Below are 19,456 nucleotides of genomic sequence, written 5' to 3'. Positions count from 1 at the left end.
AGCTTCTGAGCCAACTCTCTTGGTTTCTTCTCAGTGCCATATATCTCCAAGGAAAGGACCAAAAGGACTCTGTTTTACTATCCAGTAATGTTTGTTGTTGTTCAAATGAACACTTGAGGGGCTAGGCAGAGGCAGACACTGATGCTCATAGAGGAAGAAGGAGATGAAGGGAACTAGAGGGGAGGAGAAGGAACAAAACACACACCCAAGGAAGATGGAAGGGAGAGAGAGAGCAAGAAAAAGCAGGAAGAGGTGAAAGGAGACACATGTCCCCCGAGACAGAGTCCTGGAGTGACATCCAGCCCCTTTAGCATGTAGAACCTGTTGCCACACGCTCTCCCCCTAGAAACACAGTATGCTCACATGCATAGACCCCCACACAGACACATCCACCTTCATAGACATAGCTCCCTTTCCCGCAGATATATGCCTCAGGGTCTTCCACAGGTAGAGACACCCCCCCCGCCATAGACATCACACGCCAGATTCAGTGGCTTATGCCTATAATCCCAGCACTTTGGGAGGCCAAGGCAGGAGGATCACTTGAACCCAGGAGTTTGAGACCAGACTGGGTAACATCATGAGATCCCCATCTCCACAAAAAAAATTTTTTTTAAAATTAGCCAGGCATAGTGGCACAGAACTGTAGTCCCAGGTACACAGGAGGTTGAGGTGAGAGGATCGCTTAAACCCAGGAGATTGAGGCTGCAGTGAGCCACAGTCAAGCCACTGCTCTCCAGTCTGGGTGACAGAGTAAAACTCTGTCTCACGGTTTCCCCTAGAAGAGATTCACCAGTGGGTTTTCATGCCATGCTTCAGTCAGGAATACCCAGGGCTTCTGCAGAGATAGGTGGAGCTGGAAGAATCAATATAGTTCCTCTGCCAAGTAGCAGTACAATTTAATTATTTATTTATGTGAGACAAGGTCTCGCTTTGTTGCCCAGACTGAAATGCAGTGAGTGGCCCAGTCTCAGCTACCTGAAACTGCAGTCTCCCAGGTTCAAGCAGTTCTCCGGCCTCAGCCTCCCTAGTAGCCACAGGTGCACACCACCACGCCCAGCTAATTTTTGTATTTTTAGTAAAGACGGGGTTTTGCCATGTTGACCAGGCTGGTCTTGAACTCCTGACCTCACATGACCCACCTGCCCCATCCTCCCAAAGTGCCGGGATTACAGGTGAGAGCCACTGTGCATGGCCCAACTTTAGCTTTCTAGTATTTGAAAAGTTTCAGCTAAATTGTGAGCTAGTTAAAAATGGGCTGCTTACATTCCCAGAACTGTGGAGGAGAAATTGCCCTCTCAGAGACATCAGTGACTAAGATAGCCGCCATGGTTGAACACTGGGTCATCTCCTTTATATGTGATGGCATTGAATTCTTCCAACAACCCTGCAAGGCTGATACTTTTAGCTCCATTTCACAGGTTATTAGTAAACCAAGGCCCAAAGAGCTTTACTAACTTTAACTGATACAGACGTTATCTATTATACTCTACGATTAAATTTTTATTAAGACAATTATATGTTCACATAACAAAAAAATTGGATGTATGTATGTATACATATAGAGGGGCAGAAATTTGGAAAGAAATACACCAAAATGTTTAACAGAGACAGGGTGGCAGGAGAGAATTTCTGTGTGCTTTTTATTTTCCATATTTTCAAATATTTCTACAATGAAAAAGGATGGTTTTTATAATTTAAAGCTTTATTTTCAGAAATCAGTGTTTATTCTAGCCAATTGTTTTTTCCAGCTGCCATTTCTCTCATCATGTTTTTTTTTTTTTTTTTTTTTTTTTTTGGAGACACATTAGATGTATTTTCCTGTCAAAACTGATCCAAGATCCTTTTTTCAACTCTCTCTAACTCTAGCACTCTGAAAAACTGTTACCAGCCTGACCAAGGGCAATGATGTTGGCAGGTCTAACTTAGAAGAGAAGACTTGGCAAGGAAGGCTGCTAAGTCCTTGTCATCCTAAATTTCCACTCCAGAAAATCAAAGTTGAGACTTGTATTCACTGGTGCCTGAGTGGGTTTTGAGAGGAGGCACCATCTTGGAAGTTTCTGTTTGTGTAATAGTCTTTCTCCTCGTCTCTTGTTTCTGTGAAACAACTTTTTGACGTATGACCAAAGGATGATTACAGGCCAGTGGGAACTGGTGTCTGTTTGTTAACTATAAGATGTAAGAATGATGAAAGGAAAGACTCCAAGAGAAAAAACAGATCCTCCATAATTAAGGGTTGATTTGATCACCTTCAGTCTGCTACCACTGCTTTGGTCAGAGACTACAAATGTCATGAAATTTGAGTCAATGCTAATAACTTCATTCTATTGTGCTCAGTAACTTTCACCACCATTGAGTTTAATCCTTGGTGGTAAGAGCCAGCAGGGATAACTAGCATTTTAAGTAAAGTAGTAGGGGCCTGAAACATGTAAATCTGAAGGAGGTTTGCTCCTCTGCAGATTATTTAAATGTTAAGTATGTCCCCATGCAGGGGATACACAAAATGGAATCTGAAAACTATTATCTCCTGTAGAAATGAACTCTCAATTTACTCACTGCACAGGAAGGGCGGATTCTAGTCATTTTCACTGCCAGCAGGTGCCCTTTCTATGCATAATAGACTTCACAAGTGTAATTAACACATGAGGACCGCTGCTGCCAGTTTTTCTTCAGGTACATGCTGCTAGGAGTTTTCAGGACAACAGTGTAGGCCATAAGAGCTTTTTACATGGCGCCTGAAGATGAAGTCTTCATTGACTTCTAGACAAAGACATGTTAAGTAGGGCTGAGCCCAGACCCTGCTGTTGATACCGCAGGTCACAGTTGTTGAGTCCAGAAACCCCAAAAGCTGTATTGCACCCTTTAGTAGACAAGAGGCCATAACAGCAAAGCTCTAGTTTGCATGCAGTGAAAAAATGAAAAGTAGGATGCTGAAAACCCTGCAATTATTTGGAAGATTCTAATTGCACATTCACAAATACAACAAACAATCATCTGAGTTAACTTTAATTAGAGCTATAATCACAGATTTTAATTATCTGAAAAAAAAATCAGTTTAGTACAAATGAGCTGCCCTAAATATTTCTTGAATTATTTTTTATGTGTCCCTTCCTATTTTGGAGCAGATGATAGAGTGGAAAGTGCCTAGGTTTTGGATTCAGGCAGACCTGGATTCAAATCTTAGTCTTATCTCTTATTAGCTGTGTAAGCATTAAAAATCTGTTTTATCTCTCTGATCTGCAATTTCTTTTTCTGTAAAATGGGTATGACTTACCTACTTTGAAGACTGGCTCTAGCAATTAGAGATATTAGTCAAGTGGCACCTGGGGTGATTTTGTCACCATTATTATAAATATGAGGCATGGATTTCAGCTTCCAGAAGGTTTAGCTCACATTAAACATTATTTTTACTTCTGCCTTGAGAGCTCAGGGGAAAACTTTATAATTCGTCTCCTCTTTCTATCCCTCAGATTGTTTTTATTTTGTTGTGTTTTTTTTGTTTTTTTTGTTTTTTTAATTTAACTTGAGTTATTGTATGGTTGTTTTCATTTGCAGCTGTGGCATAAGAATGAAAAGAAAAGAAACAAAAGCAGATGGCAGAGAAAACGAAAGGAGTAAGACATTTCCAGCCCTTATGAATATTTAAAAACATGTGCTGCTGGTTCCTCTCTACTTTAGATCTGTGCCATTCCCTTGACTTTGAAAGTGGAAACGAGAAGGTTTCCTACCTTAGCTGATGGTGGCCTTGACCTTGGCCAGTGATAGGAAAGCCTTCCTATTTCTGGGACAAAAGGATTAACTTGCTAATGAGAATCAGCATTCCCTTTCATAATAATCACCATCCATTGAGTACTGTGTATGTGACAAGCTCTTGATAAACATTATTGCAAATCTTCAAAATCAAGCTGCAAGGTAAATATTATTAGCTCCATTGTATATATTAGGAAATTGACGCTCAGAGAGGTTTAGTGACTTACCTACTCTCACACAGCCAAGAAATAGGAGAGCCTGCACTTCAAATCCATGGCCATCTGATATTAAAGCTCTCCTTACTAATATCCTCCACAAAGTGTTAGAGAATAAATTGTACCCATCACCAAGATTTTGTGAAAAAATTCCTCATTCTTCTTGGTGACTTGCTAATTGTAGACGTATGTTGTCATTCATTAATTATTCATTTATTCAGCAAATATTTATAGAGCACTTATTATGTACCAGGCGCTATGCTAATTAAATTTTGCTAATAAAAGGTCCCAGTAGAAGCCATATGGTATTTCCCATGTAAATTTCTTTTCCCCCTTCCTCCTTCAGAAGTAGTCTTAAATAGGGACCGCAAATCAATTCCCAACTTGAATTGTATATTTGGTTTATTCTAGGCACTTATTAACACACATTTGTGATAAAATATTTTCAAAGCAGATCAAGACAAGTTCATGCTTTTCCCCAAAAGAAGTCAGGTCAAAAACAAAGTTAGTAGCTAGCTCCTGATGCTTTTTGAGGGCACGATTGAACCGAGAAGTCAAATAGGATATATACAGTGAAGGTTTGGATTTTGCATTTGACTTCGCAAAATGCCTTGTATTTCTTGGCATTTCCAGATGACTCTGGAAGCCGTTCTTCCTCTCAGAATGGAGATGCTCAGATTCTCTCTGAGAGATGCTAGTTTCAGTCCCTTTGTGTGCTGTATGTAGGGTTCTGAATCAACCCCCTCGTGCTACATCACATATTCCATGTGGGATTTTCAGCAAAAGGTGCACAGTCCATATAGGTGATGGAGCAGCAGTCTGGGCGGCACAGCCCTGAAGTGGCATCCGGTTAATCAGATCTGCACCCATTCCAATCACTACCTTCATCAATGCCACGAAGTTTTGCATAGGAAATAGGTCAATGCTAGATTAAGTGGAGTTGTTGATATTCTTGATGGCAGAGACGAAAATCAAATGGAAGTGTGGTGCAGCAGAAACAAGGAAGCCTAGCCCTCACCTGCCTTCCCCATTTACTAGATTTGAGGTCACTGAGCCAACGTTTTCAGTTGGAAGTGAATAATGATTACTACTGACACAAAAGTAGGTGCTCCATAAATAGTAAATACTATATGTTATTCATAGCTGATAGTCAATATATATTAACGTATCTGTGGGTGCTAAGAATTTCACCTGAGACCAGGCATGGTGGCTCACACCTGTAATCCCAGGACTTTGGGAGGCTGAGGGGTGGATCACTTGAGGCCAGGAGTTCAAGACCAGCTTGGGCAGCATAGCGAAACCCCATCTCTACTAAAAATAGAAAAAATTAGCTAGGCATGGTGGTACATGTCTGTAATCCCAGCTTCTCGGGAGACTGAGGCAGGAGAATTGCTTGAACCTGGGAGGTGGTGGTTGCAGTGAGCCATGTCACTGCACTCCAGCCTGGGTAATAGAGCAAGACCCTGTTTTGGAAAAAAAGAATTTCAACTGAATTTTTTTCCATCATCTAAATATATAGACTTAACAGACAGGATGGAAGTGGATTAGATAGAGGATTAGATAGACAGTTGTGGCCAATATTCTCTTATATATGCCAGACTCTGGGCTTTCTTAAAGATTGGGTTCCAATAAGTAAGCAAAAGCTGTGTGTCATTGCCATTTTGCAGCAAGTACTTATGTACTTACTCTGTTCCTGGCAGTGGGTATAGGAAGATAGGTGCTCATAGGTAGTTCTGGATCTGGGGAAACACTGCTTCACCTAAGAACTCAAACATCCAGTTAAGATTGAGAGATCAGAGATTTTTTTTTTTTTTAAGCTAAGAAGCAGCAATGTGCCAAGAGTGGAATGGTGCCGCTGTGACAGCTCATCTGGGAGGATCTGGAGGGGCTCAGGACCAGGAATTTAGTTTCAGACAGAAGAGGAAGGGAGGTTGGGCTCTGTGGTGGGACCGATGGTTAGGAAATGCATGCACACACACACGCGCGCGCACACACAAATTTGTGTTGGTTTAATGGTCAGAAATCATAGATTGCTAGTTAGGTAATTCCTCAACTGAGATTTGACCAAACTTGACCCTGAGGCTTGAACAGAGAGGCCGAGTGAGATAAAACAGTTCAGGTTTGGAAGCCATAGTCTTGGGGTCCAAATCCTAGGCTCTGGTCCTACTAAAGATGTGACTCACTCAAAGTGCTTAAGCCTTAGTATCTTCATTTGTGAAGCCATTGCCAGGGAGATAGCTAAAAGCATTGCTCTACATGAAGAGCCTGGCACCAAGTAGGCAACTGGAAAAATGTTAGGTGATAACAGATAAGAGCCCTGTATTGAGATGCACCTTCATTTCCTTGAGCAGCACCCACGACCAAATGTGTCAAGAGCCTTGTGGGGAAGCTTTGGACAATTTTTTTAATTTTTTTTTTTTTGAGATGGAGTCTTGCTGTGTCCCCCAGGCTGGAGTGCAGCAGTGTGATCTCAGCTCACTGCAACCTCCGCCTCCTGGGTTCAGACAATTCTCCTGCCTCAGCCCCCCGAGTAGCTGATATTACAGACGTGCACCACCACACCCAGCTAATGTTTTGTATTTTTAGTAGAGAAGGGGTGTCACTGTGTTGATCAGACTGGTCTCAAACTTCTGACCTCAAATGATCTGCCTGCCTTGGCTTCCCAGAATGTTGGCTACCATACCCAGACTGGACATTTTTGATGTAAGCTATTTTCCAAGTGGGAAATGAGGTAGAGAAGAAACTAGGCCCTTTGTATTATCTGTGTTACAGATTCTGTGGGAATCTATATCTATCAGTACTATAAACTCTATAGGGAAACTGTCTTTTCAAGTTCTCTGCTAGATTTTTAAAAATTGAAATATAGTTCACATACCACAAAACTCACCCTTTTAAAAGTATACAGTTCTGGCCAGAACTGCGGTGGCTCACACCTATAATCCCAGCACTCCTGGGCAGATTGCTTGAGCCCAGGAGTTCAAGACCAGTCCTGGGTAACACGGCAAAACCATGTCTCTTTAAAATAAATAAATACAAAAATTAGCTAGGTGTGATGGTATGTGCCTGTTAGTTCCAGCTCCTTGTGAGGCTGAAGTGGGAAAATCACCTGAACCTGGGAAGTCAAGGCTGCAGTGAACTGTGATCATGCCATTGCACTCCAACCTGGTCAACAAGAGAGACCCTGTCTCGAAAATAAATAAATAAATGTATACAGATCAGTCGTTTGTTTTATATTCCAACTATCTAATTCACTATCTAAAGAACTTTTTTAGGCTGAGTGTAGTGGTTCGTGCCTGTAATCCCAGCACTTTGGGAGGCTGAGTCAGGTGGATCACTTGAGATTAAGAGTTCGAGACCAGCCTGGCCAACATACTGAGATCCCCTCCCTACTAAAAATACAAAAATTAGTCGAGCATGGTGGTGTGCACCTATAATCCCAGCTACTTCGGAGGCTGAAGCAGGAGAATCACTTGAACCCAAGAGGCGGAGGTTGCAGTGAGCTGAGATCGCACCCCACTGCACTCCAGCCTGGGTGACAGGGAGACTCCGTCTCAAAATAAATAATAATAAAATAAAATAAAAACTTTTTTAACCTTTCACAGTACATATAGCAAAAAGCAAAAGGTCTGTAAAAAGCGGGTAGTCTGTGTAGATGGTTGCCATTTGACCTTTAGCCATGCCCCCCAGAAGGCACCAGTGCCAGGAGTGCAGCGGGACAGTTCTCATCTGGCCTCAGCAGTGTCACTCCCAGCATTACTAAGACTTGCAGGGTTAAAGAAAGCAAGGTGTCCCTTTAACACAGGAGTGACTCTTCCCGGATTGGGGGAATGGTGCTTGCTGGCTCAGCCACCCACGCTTTGGGGAGCTGTCTGGACCACAGCCTAACCACCTCCTGACTGCTGTATCTGCCTCTGAGCATCTGGACCTGCCCTGTGCTCCCACCTTCCCCAGCCCCCTCCTGCTGCCTGGTGTTGGAAGGGGCAACAGCCTGCCTCCCCTGCCCGAGTTTCAGCTGGCCTCCATGCAACGTGGCTGGCCCTGACTCCTGCTTATGTGCCTGAGCATTGGCCTGGTTTTCCATTTCTCACGACACATTCTGTATGTGAGTGACACATTCCTCACTCCCCGTCCCCCCCCCGATTTGGAGCCTGACTTGAACCCAACACTTAGAAAACTCTGGAAGTTCTAATTTCTGGGGCACAGTATAGGGGGCTCTGTAGCAACAACACTCTAGATATGTTCCTGGGAGCCATAGATCACCTGTAAGACAGGGGCCACAGACTGAGTAACATCAGATTTACAGGAAGCTTTAGCAGTATGTCAAGTGACCTCATGGCAGGGCTTCTGGAGATAGTGTGCCTGCCTCTTTCAGGTGCTGGCACCAGGGACAGTATATGCAGCACCAGCACAGTGATAGGCCCTGTGCGATCTCTCAACAAGTGTGGGTTCATCTTGCCCTTAAACCATGATGGATGGAAAGGTGAGGCTGAAAAGGGAATTGGATGCTGTGCATTTTGGCATGTGGGATGAGTCCTGGAAAAACAGCAAGAGAAAATCTTCTCCTGTTATTACCAGTTGCACTATTTTTTAATACATTTTTTCTGTTACTTTCTCTTCATTTATTTCTTCATAAACCTCTTTCTTTCCCTTATTTGTTTTGTACCTTATTCATTCCTGTGTTTCCACTGGCTCTCATGGGCTGCTGGTGGCTCACAACTTGAGACTTCCTTTCCGCAGCTGACTTCAGCTGTTATGGTTCTCATTGAATTCTCCGTGGCAGCAGAGAGCCCTGTCTCCTGACCTTTTCTCTGTGATTAACTTCTCCTGCCGCCGTGGTCTTAGCCGTGGAGCCCTTCCTGATGTTTTCCAAGTCTGTCGCCTTCCGGTAGGCCGCGGAGGCACAAAAGGGCGGCTACCCCAGGCTTTGATGTTGACCTCTCCAGATTTTTGTCCAGGCGTTATCTTTGTAACTCTCGTGTTCATTTCTGTTGGGTCCAGTGGCTTGGGGCTCTAGAATGCATCTCCGCTGCCCCTATCCATGTAGGTTACCCCAGGAAGCCACAGAGCCACACTTAGAAGGACATTGTCCTCCCTCTCCCAGTCACTGATCAGGTCCAGTGATACATGTGTCTTGCATTAGCAAACCATCCTCAGTGCCCACTGGACATTGGTGCACACTGAGCTCACCTCTGCTGTGGCGGGGCCCCGTGCTCTCGCTGCCGAAACCACAAATGGAAACTAGGGCATCTCTCTTTTCTCCTAACCCAAAATTGTTCCTGGTCTCCTCATGGATCCTCCTCCTCCTCTGCTCATCAATCAGGGAGGGCTCAGTTGGGTACCAGGAAAGACAGTAAATACTTTTTCCCCGGGGGAAAAAAAAAAAAAAGAAAACTTGCCTACCTCATGGCAGTCACCCCATACTTTCTTCTTCCCCAGCCAGCCATACTTTCTACTTCTCAGCAGCTGTGACCTTTGTCTAGTCACTTAACCTCTTTGAGCCATGGATTCCTCTGTGAATTATGGAGACCCACCTTTCAAGATTGCTGCAGAGATGAGATGAGGTCATCTCAGGCTCTTGCATTGTGTACCTGATGACACCCTGTGCATCTCCTCGTAGTGGTCTGCGCATGTACAATAATGTCCTTATTTGATCTACCCTTAACTGTGAGCTTCACGTGGGGACCAGATCTATTTTGCTCTCCTCTTGCCCCAGCCCAGCTTGGTGCCTGATATTAGTGATACCTGTTGACTGAGTGACTGACTGACTGGCCTGTGGAAAACACTTTTCCCTCCCCAGGAGCCTTTTGAAAATTCAAGCTCCTGAGTGGCTGGTTTATTTTTCTCCTGTGGACACCACAGTACACCTCACAACCTTGTTTCCCTCTTTGGGTTGGTGGCAGAATGTTCAGACCCAAACCTGTGACCATCCCAGCAGGTGTCCCAGCATGAAATGGAAACACTAACCTTGCCACACCTTCCTTTTCTTTCCCGCTTGGCTCCTATTTCTTTTCATACTTTTGTTGCTATGTTGAAAATATTCATATAATTGCCTTAAATCCTGTTTAGAACAGAAAAGAGTATCAGTCAATTCCAGCTAGTAAGGCAAATATAGTTTTATTCTGGCTATGAACCCACTAGCTGTTTTACTTTTTAAACTATAATTATCAAATAACCGTTTTTTGTCAAGTGTAGCATAATGGTTAAGAGAAGTTACTAGCAAGTAAGAGTAGTGTAAGAGACTTGGAAGTAGGAGAATCTGGGCTGGAATCACCATTAACAGGGTGACTATGGGCAAGTTTTGAGAATGCCTTTTTTTTTTTTTTTTTTTTGAGACGGAGTTTCACTCTTGTTACCCAGGCTGGAGTGCAATGGCGCAATCTCGGCTCACCGCAACCTCCGTCTCCTGGGTTCAGGCAATTCTCCTGCCTCAGCCTCCTGAGTAGCTGGGCTTACAGGCACGCGCCACCATGCCCAGCTAATTTTTTGTATTTTTAGTAGAGACGGGGTTTCACCATGTTGACCAGGATGGTCTCGATCTCTTGACCTCGTGATCCACCCGCCTCGGCCTCCCAAAGTGCTGGGATTACAGGCTTGAGGAGAATGCCTTTTTAAGTCTGTAAAATGGCCAGGCACAGTGGCTCATGCCCATAATCCCAGCACTTTGGAAGGCTGAGGCAGGTGGATCACCCAAGGCCAGGAGTTCAAGACCAGTCTGGGCAACATGGTGAAACCCCATCGCTACTGAAAATACAAATATTAGCCAGGCATGGTGGCACACACCTGTAATTGCAGCTACTCAGAAAGTAGAGGCGGGAATACTGCTTGAACCCAGGAGGCGGAGGTTGCAGTGGGCTGAGATCACACCACTGCATTCCAGCCTGGGCGACAGAGCAAGGCTCTGTCTGTCTTAGAAAAAAAAAAAAAAATCTATAAAATGGGTGATATAAATTCAATTATTTGAGGATTAAATGAGATAAGGTGACTAGAGCCTCCAGTGCAGCCCTTGGGATGTGGTGTGTGCTTAGTAAGTAGCAGTTTGACTGTCTTTATCTTTTCTGCTCTGCACATGGCACCACAGGAGGCTCTGGGAAACAGTATTCTCTGCTTCTGTGACTGACAATGTAGATCACCCTTCAAATCAGCACATGCTTTATGGCAAGTGGGTAACCCAGACAAAAGCCCCTCCCAAGAGGGTGTTAGCCACCACTGGGCAGGCCATCTGAGAGGCGGGCAGCGTGACTTCAGCCGGACTTGAAGGAAAAGTGAAGCTGAGGCCTGTGGGACCACCATGTGACTGGGAGCTCAGAGGCACTTTTGGGACCAGAAGCTTCCTGTGATGGAAAAGGTAGCAGGAGAGGAGGAGCTAGACAGAATGTGGAAGGTCCTAGGTCTTGTCACAGCTCCAGGCTAGGGGAGCAGGTTAGAGAAAACCATCTAACCACCTTCCTCTGCAGCCTGTGGGAATGCTGGTCTCCAGGAACTAAGAAGCTCGTTTTATCTCCACATCATGGGCCTGGGTTCTAGTCCCAGTTCTGCCAATTACTAGCTGTGTGACGTCAGAGGAATTATTTAGCTTCTCCAATCTTAGTTTTTCCATCTGTGAAATGGTAGTTCTGATAATACCTGCCTTATGCTACCGTGGTGAGAATCTAATGAGAAAATGCTTGTTGAGCCTTAGCCTAGTGCTGGCTCTTGGCAAATTTGCAGTCAGTGATGGCTGCTCTTACTGGATTCCTGTCCAACACTGGCCGTTCCATTAGCCTGAAGAGCATTTATCTTGTCGCTCCTAAGTCCAAAACTATGATCATTCGCCTTCTCCAACAAGATATGTTCTCTGGTGTGTGTTCTTGTTCTTTTTCGCATTCTTTTCTCCTTTAACCTCTCTAACAAAGCCAGGCTCATTATTTCTAGCAGAATTTAAAACCACAAGACAATCTGTGTTTATACATTTGTGTCTTTTACAAAAAAAAAAAAAAAAAAGAAAGAAAGCAAAGTTCACATAAGACCTCCTTCAGATTTTTTCTTTCTGCCTGTAGGATCTCTTTTACCTGATTCAGGGTATTTGGTTAAGAAGGTGTTAGGCCTCTGAGAGGTAAGGTGGCACTGTGATATATAGATTGTGATGTGGATACCTATGTGTTTATGTGAAAAACAGAAAAGCAGTGATCTTTCCGAATCCCTGCGCTGTCCTAAGCTATGTTCCTTCATGATGGCAGAGGCGTTGCCCACCTGGGGGTGGAGGGCCCTCCTACCTCTCCCTTATTTTCCTGTCTCCTCCCCCTTCATCTTGGGAAGCTGTATTTTTTTTTGAGCAGCCAGTATTCTTTATTTCACTGGACTCATTTCCAGTTAGTAGCTGCTCACTTCAGGGGAACATGATTTAAGAGGGCTCTGGTTATCTGGGGGAAAAGAATTAAACAAATTTTGAAAGTGTCATAATAATGAACAAGGACTACTAGATCGGTAATAAGTCTGCAGTTTCCATATTCTTGCTTTTTCCTTGCTGGGAATGATCTCATGCTGTAGGACTTACCTGTCAGAATAGCACTTGGCCTCACAGGCCTGGAACCAGGAGGACTGGTGAATAGTCCTTTTGGTACCCTAGTGCTCTTTTCTTTTCAGCTTAAGTACTGAGTATGTGCTGTGTGACATCTTGCACAGAGCTTGAGCTCTCTGTTCAGCAGCCCTGCATCTGAAGTACGGCTTGACCACTGCCTAGCTGTGTGATCCTGGCAAATTACTTTTGTCTTCCTGAGCCTGTTTCCTAACCTGAAAATGCAGATGATAGCACCACCTTGCAGAGTTCCCTTGAGAATTATGTGCATAATGCGTAAAAGTGACTGAATTATAGCACCTCAATAAAAGTTCCTTTTCCTCTTAAGAGGATTCAGACTAAAGATATATTCCAGTTAAAGATTATTCTATTGTGTCTGTCTCAACACCACAACAGAACCCTTTTCCTTTTCAGGGGAGAAGGAAGAAAGAGTCACTTTTACTCTCCTATATGTAACTGATGAAATCAGATAGTGCAGTAATTCCCAGAGAACAAAAGCTTCATACAGATCTACCCCATTCTGCTATACCAAGAGGTACAATCACTGTCAGCCATACAGCAGTTGTGACAGGGTTGTCATGACCTGCCTGTGCGTAAATTTGGTTGTAACTGTTAATATTATCACTGCTTTAATTTAATTATGTGCATTGTTGGGTCTGCACATGTTGTTTAATTGCCGTTTAAATGTCTTCAAAATTGCACTATGATTCAGCATTGAAATGTAAAGTCACTGTGAATGCTGAAAGGCGCCAGAGCAGAGAAGCAGAGTATATACATTTGCTGTTAGTGAAGCAGATATTCCCATTTATATTTTCTAGAACAGCAACAAATAAGTTCTTTCTTGGACCTAAACAGGAAGATCACTTCTAGTAGATGGATTTTTGTTTTGTTTTGTAACTGAGGTACCCTTGGAAAAACATGGACGTTTATGCCTCTGAGTCAGAAAAGGATTCAGATGAGTTGGATTCTGAATATGAAGAAGTTTTTTTGGAAATAGCTTACCCAATTTATTTTGCTATGCTTTATTTTTAATATATGCCCAAGAGTGATAAAAACGTTTTTAAAAATTTGTCCAAGTGATCAGAAAGTCATGAACCATTGTTTCCTTGATAGTTTTTCCATTCTTGATGGTGCATTAGAAAGGAAAGGCACCCTCCCTGAAGAAAGTAGAAAGCAACCCTCCCGAACTCAGTAGAGTATCCAGGTGACAAGAGTCTGCTTGGGAGTCAGAAATCCATGTGTAGAGATGACATGTGCATGTAAGCACCTCCCATTCATCCTGGCATCTTGACCATTCTTGCTAGCAGTTTGGCAGATATTCTAGAGTGGGTATCCTACAGAACCAGGGCTGGAACAAGAAACCATTCTGTGGGTAATAGGAGAATGGGTCCAATGGTGCCAGCCATGCCAGGAGCTCAGAGAGAACCCTACCATGTGCTGCTCCTGTACCAGGTACCTCAGAGGTTGTCTCTAATCTCTGCAACAATCCTGAAAGATTCCACTAGGCTAGGTACTGCCTTTTTGGGAAATGTTTGCTAGGATATAACAAAAGATAAGAAACAGTCCTGTCCTTTAATTTTTAGTAATTCAGTGTCTAGGAATTTGTGCACTTGAAGGTGTTCATTTTTATCACAGTGTAACTTTAATAGTGAAAAGTTGGAAGCAGCTTAACGTCTACTCTAGGGATCACATTTGATAAATTACAGTACATCCATACTTGGTGGAATGTTATAGTCTTTAATAATCACAAAGATTATGGAACAATCTGGGAAATGTTCATGTAGCCAATGAGAAAATAATACAATGTATGTACTCGATAATTTCAAAGATAGAAAGCTGTTTATTTGAGCCAGTAGTATTAGAAAGGAATCCAAAAGAAAAAGTAATTGTGTTAGGCTAACATAATCATGGGTAGGTGTTTTTCTCCCCAGACATTTATTTTAAAAATAAAAAGACAAAGAAGAGGTTTCCAAGAAACTGAGTGAATAGCTACAATCATTTATTGAGGTATATTGAGAATAGGAATCGATTTCAGAGCATGCCTAGAATTACCCAATTGCACAAGTACCACATTGAGATGTTCGGGAAATTCTGGATTTCATCTTCTTCCCTCTCACCACTTTGAATTCATAATTATGTATTTGCAGAGCAAACATGCAGTAGATTCAGGGGAGTATCTGAGGCTTTCTAAGTAAATGATGACAGTGTAAAAGGTATTTGTCCAAATTTGCATTCATACAAAACATGGAACTGCTATGATTTTAGAATAAATGTGTTTTAAATATTTTCTAAATACAGAGCTGTTGCAGTTCTAACAATACTTGGCTAAGAAAACTACATTTCTACAATAGGCCATAATTACTCTTTGGAAAATTATTGGGCTTTAAAAAATTCCTATCTAAAGATACTTGAAGAATGAGCTCCATTTTGCACTTTCTTGCATCTTCAGTCTCTTCTGTGAGGCCCCTTTTTCCTTTCAGGGTATCATTGGTTTTTATTGTAGGACAAAAGGGCATGGCATTAAAATCTACATACGTAAGATCCTATGATTAAGTCATACAGAGGGCTTTTGCTATACATACTTATTTTCAGCCATTTGAATGTCTTTTTCTGTATATTAACTCATTTGTTGAAATTTCAGTTCTACAGTTCTGGCCAAAACTCATGATCATTGGTCAGTTGCATGATTAAATGTAGGAGATGGGAGAGGTGATAAGATTTACTTAAATATTATGGATTTGAGCTTTCTCCCTTCTATGTGTTAGGCTGTGCTTCTGGTCACATTAATAAGTGGCCGTTTTTCTGGAATTTGTGCTCTTCCTGCTTCCTTTCATTACATTAGGCAAGGTTCCACTAGATGAGACATTTGCAGTCTTAAGACTTCCTGCCAGGGTTCAGACTTTGTATTTTTGACATTGAAGCTGTCATGTTCCTGAAGCTACTTAATTAGAAACACATTCATTTCAGTGTACACTGGAAAAAGCTTGGACAGCAGAGCCAGGCACACTGGGAAGTTTGAGCATTTGTGTAGCTGGCAGCTAAACTAATGGTTTACAGTTTAAGGGGGAAAAAAATCACAGGGCATTTCCTTGCCCCTAGAAGCGAAGAGAAGCTGACTGCGCACAGCAGATACCTTTAAAAAAAAAAAAGGAGAAAAGAAGAGGAAGAAAGAAAAGACAACTCCACTTTCACTGCAGTTGTGTGTATAGTTCTTTCTTAAGCTATTATCAAATACAAAAATCTTCTAGAATAGTTAGCAAACTGAGCTGCTAATATTCAAGTCTGTTTTACATGTTCCCAAGACATATTATATTACTGCTGAGATCTGTGGTAAGCAGGACATTTTATATTCTGGGGGAAGGAAGGATTTTTGCCCGAATTTTATTTGTTGAATGGTAATGAAGGAATTGTGCCCTTTCTTATTTTTAAATGTTTGAGCAATTTAAAAATGTACATGTGATGTTTAGAAACCTTCCTTGCCTATCCATTGCTTTCAGGATAAAGCCTGAACTCCTTAGTATACAGTTGAAAGCAAATCTCTCCTATCTCATTACCCACGACTCCAGCTTTGTCCTCAAAGAGTCTTCCTTGTCCAACTGCCTCTACTCTACCAGCTTCCCCAGAAGAAAAGTATCTGGTCACCCCAGTCTGAGTCAGGTATCTTTTCTCTAGGTTCACAAAATACCATCTGCACATTTCATAGGATATATCCCCTACTGGAGAGACAGATGGAAAAGTTGCCAGTCACACCCTTCCTTGCTATTCTTTGACCTCCCTCCCCTAACCCAAAGGAAAACATTACATGGGAAGTGAGCTTGGGGATTTCATATCACTAAGTCAGCATGGCACAAGAGAAGGAATGCATACTTCGGAGTCAGATCCCAGGTCTACCACTGACTTTGTTCTGTAGTATTTGGTAAGTGATGTAACCTCTTTAGGCCTAGACCCTTCTCTGTAAAATGGGTATTGTATCTACCTTGCGTGGTGGAAGAATTTAAAGTTCCTCATATAACGTCTAGCACATTTGTTATTGGTAGGTAACATTAATGATAACATGTATACACAAACACACACACACACACACACACACACACACACTCACTCTCTCTCTCTCTCTCTCTCTCTCTCTCTCTCTCTCTCTCTCTCTCCCTCTCTCTCACCCCTAAAACCAAGACAGGACCAGTGTATCCAAAATGCCCAGGTTTTAAACCCACTGGAGTTGAGTTATTATGCTTTTGCTCAGTCACTGACTTAGGGAACCCGTGGCTCTGTGAATGAAGCAGTTGGCAGAGGCTTTCTGAATTATAGTGTCATGGGATGGCATGTGTACAACTGGGAGGAGATGCTTGCTGGCAGCTTTCCAAGTACTTTGTCCAATCAGAATGGACAGTTAGATCACATCTTGATGACAGAGGAAGCAGCAAATAGAAAATATTCTTCTTTGAAACATTATGCCCTTCATTCAACCTTAACTTCATTTTCTGTTGTAATCATGGCAATAATCGTTCCCATTTGTATTAGAACTCTGCTGATCACTTAACATATATTTTCTTTGATTCTAATAACAACATGCTGGCTCAAATCCAGGATTCCATTTTAAAGATAAGGCAACTGAGGCTGTGCAGTTGCAGAGCTGCTCTTTAGGGGCTAATCCCAAGGTTGATGCTCTTCCTGCTACCCATGCTGTTTCCAATGCTGCCCACGTTTTGAAATTCTTCTGAAGTTTCTAGGCTTGGGAACAAAATGTCATATTAGGATTTTTGTTGTGAAAGGAAATGTAACTATGCATACGTTTATTAAAACAGTTTTTCTCCAAATAGTGAACCATCTGTAATTTTCTGTCAGAAGCAACAGACATTAAAGCAGCTGTGTGTCTCTGTTTCTCTTCACAGTGCTCCCATGCCCTACCTCATAGGAATCCATTTAAGTTTAATGGAGGTAAGTTGGCTGCTTTCCTCCCCAGTTGGCTCTACCTGGGGCTTTGTTTCATTGTGTGGCGGTGGAGAGACCAGTCTCAGGAATCACAGCTCTGCACATGGGGGCATGCTGACGCAGCACCTCCCAGGTGCACAGAGCTGGGCATTTAGCTTGGACACTTTTTACTGGGCTCTGTGTCCAGGGTTTTCCCACTTTGCCCAGAGAGTGTGGATTTTCATGGGTTGAGGGAGTAAGAGTCAAGGAGGCAGGAGGAAAGGGTTCTTTAAGGGTTTGAATGAGAGAAGGAAAATGATTTGCATTTCAAAATGTTTATTCTAATCACTATAGCAATATTGCATTCTTCACGGCAGTAAATGTGATGTAAAATGTATATAGAATCATGAGGAAGGAAATTAAAATTATCCGTGATACCATTATTCCAGATTGAACCATTGTTAGCATCTTACTAGTCTCCCTTTAGTCTTTATTCCCTAAATATTTGTTTTGTATAAATATGCAAAATTGATATGATTTATAATTTTATGACTTTAATTTTAATTTCCATGGCTTGGGAATTTCTACATGTTTTTATCTACTCTCAGTAATAATTTTTAATTTACTACCTATCATTCCCACTATTTGGATATACCACAACTTAACCATTTTCCTACTGTTGGACGCTGAGGTTGTTTATAATTTTTCACTATTATAAATAGCATTTCAGTGAACATCTTTATGCATAAGGCTTTATCTGCATTTTGCCTCATTTCCTTAGCGTAGAACCCCTAAAGTAGAAATGCTTGGTCAAAGCTATCCATCGGATGCCAGATTGCTTTCTGTATGGCTGTACCAATTAGATAGCACTTCTTTTAAAGGACTTTTCTGTGCTTTTGTAAGTGTCATTAGTTTGTAGACAAGTACCCCTAAGCCCTTTCCTCCTCAGGAGAGAGCTTTAATTTGTGCTAGAGCAAAATGAGGCATGGGGAGGGGGCTTGCCTGTGTTGCACAGGAGATAAGCTCTCAGAGGGAAAATCTACAGCCATGTCCGTCTGCGGTGGTGCTTTGCATGTCTTGAAGGAAGTGCTACTTCTCTTCTTCTGTTCCCTTCATTTCACGTCGACGAGGACCACCTGCTTCACTAACTGTTGCACACTGTGCTATTGTGCTTACGAAAATGAAAGAAGTTGGTTATCGAAAAACCTGTTTGTTTGACATTGAGAATCTTGATCAAAATAGACCACAGAAATCTGCTCAAATTTCTAATTTGACAGGCCGGCCATGTGGCTCCTACATTCTGTTAACAGTTCCTCCTTGTCATCACCCAGCCCTAAGCACATACAGTACACAGTTTATGGACTATCTGGGATGATGTATTTAGATCAGATTGAAGAGATTTCTTCTGTGTTTTACCTTTGTTTGTCAAGTTTGGGGGGGGTCTATTCAAAGCTTCCGTATGAAAAATTGAAATTCAAAGTGAATGCTTTCCAATGAACTGTTAGTGCCAATTGCTGTAGAGTTTGAAACACTAATATAACGACTATTTGGTCTATCAGAGTCCACAGTTCCCTCCCGCCTGCCTCTCCTCCTGCCTTCCAGACTGCTCCAGCACAGGCTTTTTCAGACTCCTTTTTATGTCCCAACGCCTCAGCATTCTCCAAGTTTCTAGTTGTGTCTTTCTTTTCTTTACTACATGCCCTCTAGTCACCTTCTTTAAGGCCTTTTGCTTCTGCTACCTGGTCAGTGTCAATGACTCAGCTGGGATTGCAGCGCTGGTCTGCCTCTCTCTGAACTTCAGGTCCAAAGTTTGAAGTGCCAATTGGATTTCAACTGGATGTACTGCAGATGTCTCCCCGAAACAATTTATTACACAAACACACACACACACACACACACACACTCTCTCTCTCTCTCTCTCTCTCTCTAAGCCACCCTACTCCCCTTCCTGTGTTCCTGGTCCCTGTGAATGATACCACTGCCTTCAACAACAACAAAGACGGACACACTGATCATGGGTGACATG

General features: G+C 42.5%; 1 protein-coding gene across 8 annotated transcripts in view; it reads left to right on the top strand.

Moving 5' to 3' along the window:
- The window catches only part of DENND1A (DENN domain containing 1A), a 545,539-nt gene that overhangs the window by 308,813 nt on the left and 217,270 nt on the right, over window positions 1-19,456 (top strand). For all 8 annotated transcript variants that reach the window (XM_032251630.1, XM_032251634.1, XM_032251629.1 and 5 more), the window contains one exon: window positions 17,412-17,457. In XM_032251630.1, coding sequence (XP_032107521.1) covers window positions 17,412-17,457 — 46 coding nt within the window. The remainder of the gene's footprint in view (window positions 1-17,411; window positions 17,458-19,456) is intronic.

This window comes from Sapajus apella, unplaced genomic scaffold (genome assembly GCF_009761245.1).
Source record: "Sapajus apella isolate SASKATOON/1434 unplaced genomic scaffold, GSC_monkey_1.0 scaffold76, whole genome shotgun sequence".
In the NCBI taxonomy this organism is placed as follows: domain Eukaryota; kingdom Metazoa; phylum Chordata; class Mammalia; order Primates; family Cebidae; genus Sapajus; species Sapajus apella.
The sequence above is the reverse complement of the archived record's forward strand: the minus strand, read 5'-3'. Positions and strand labels throughout refer to the sequence as shown.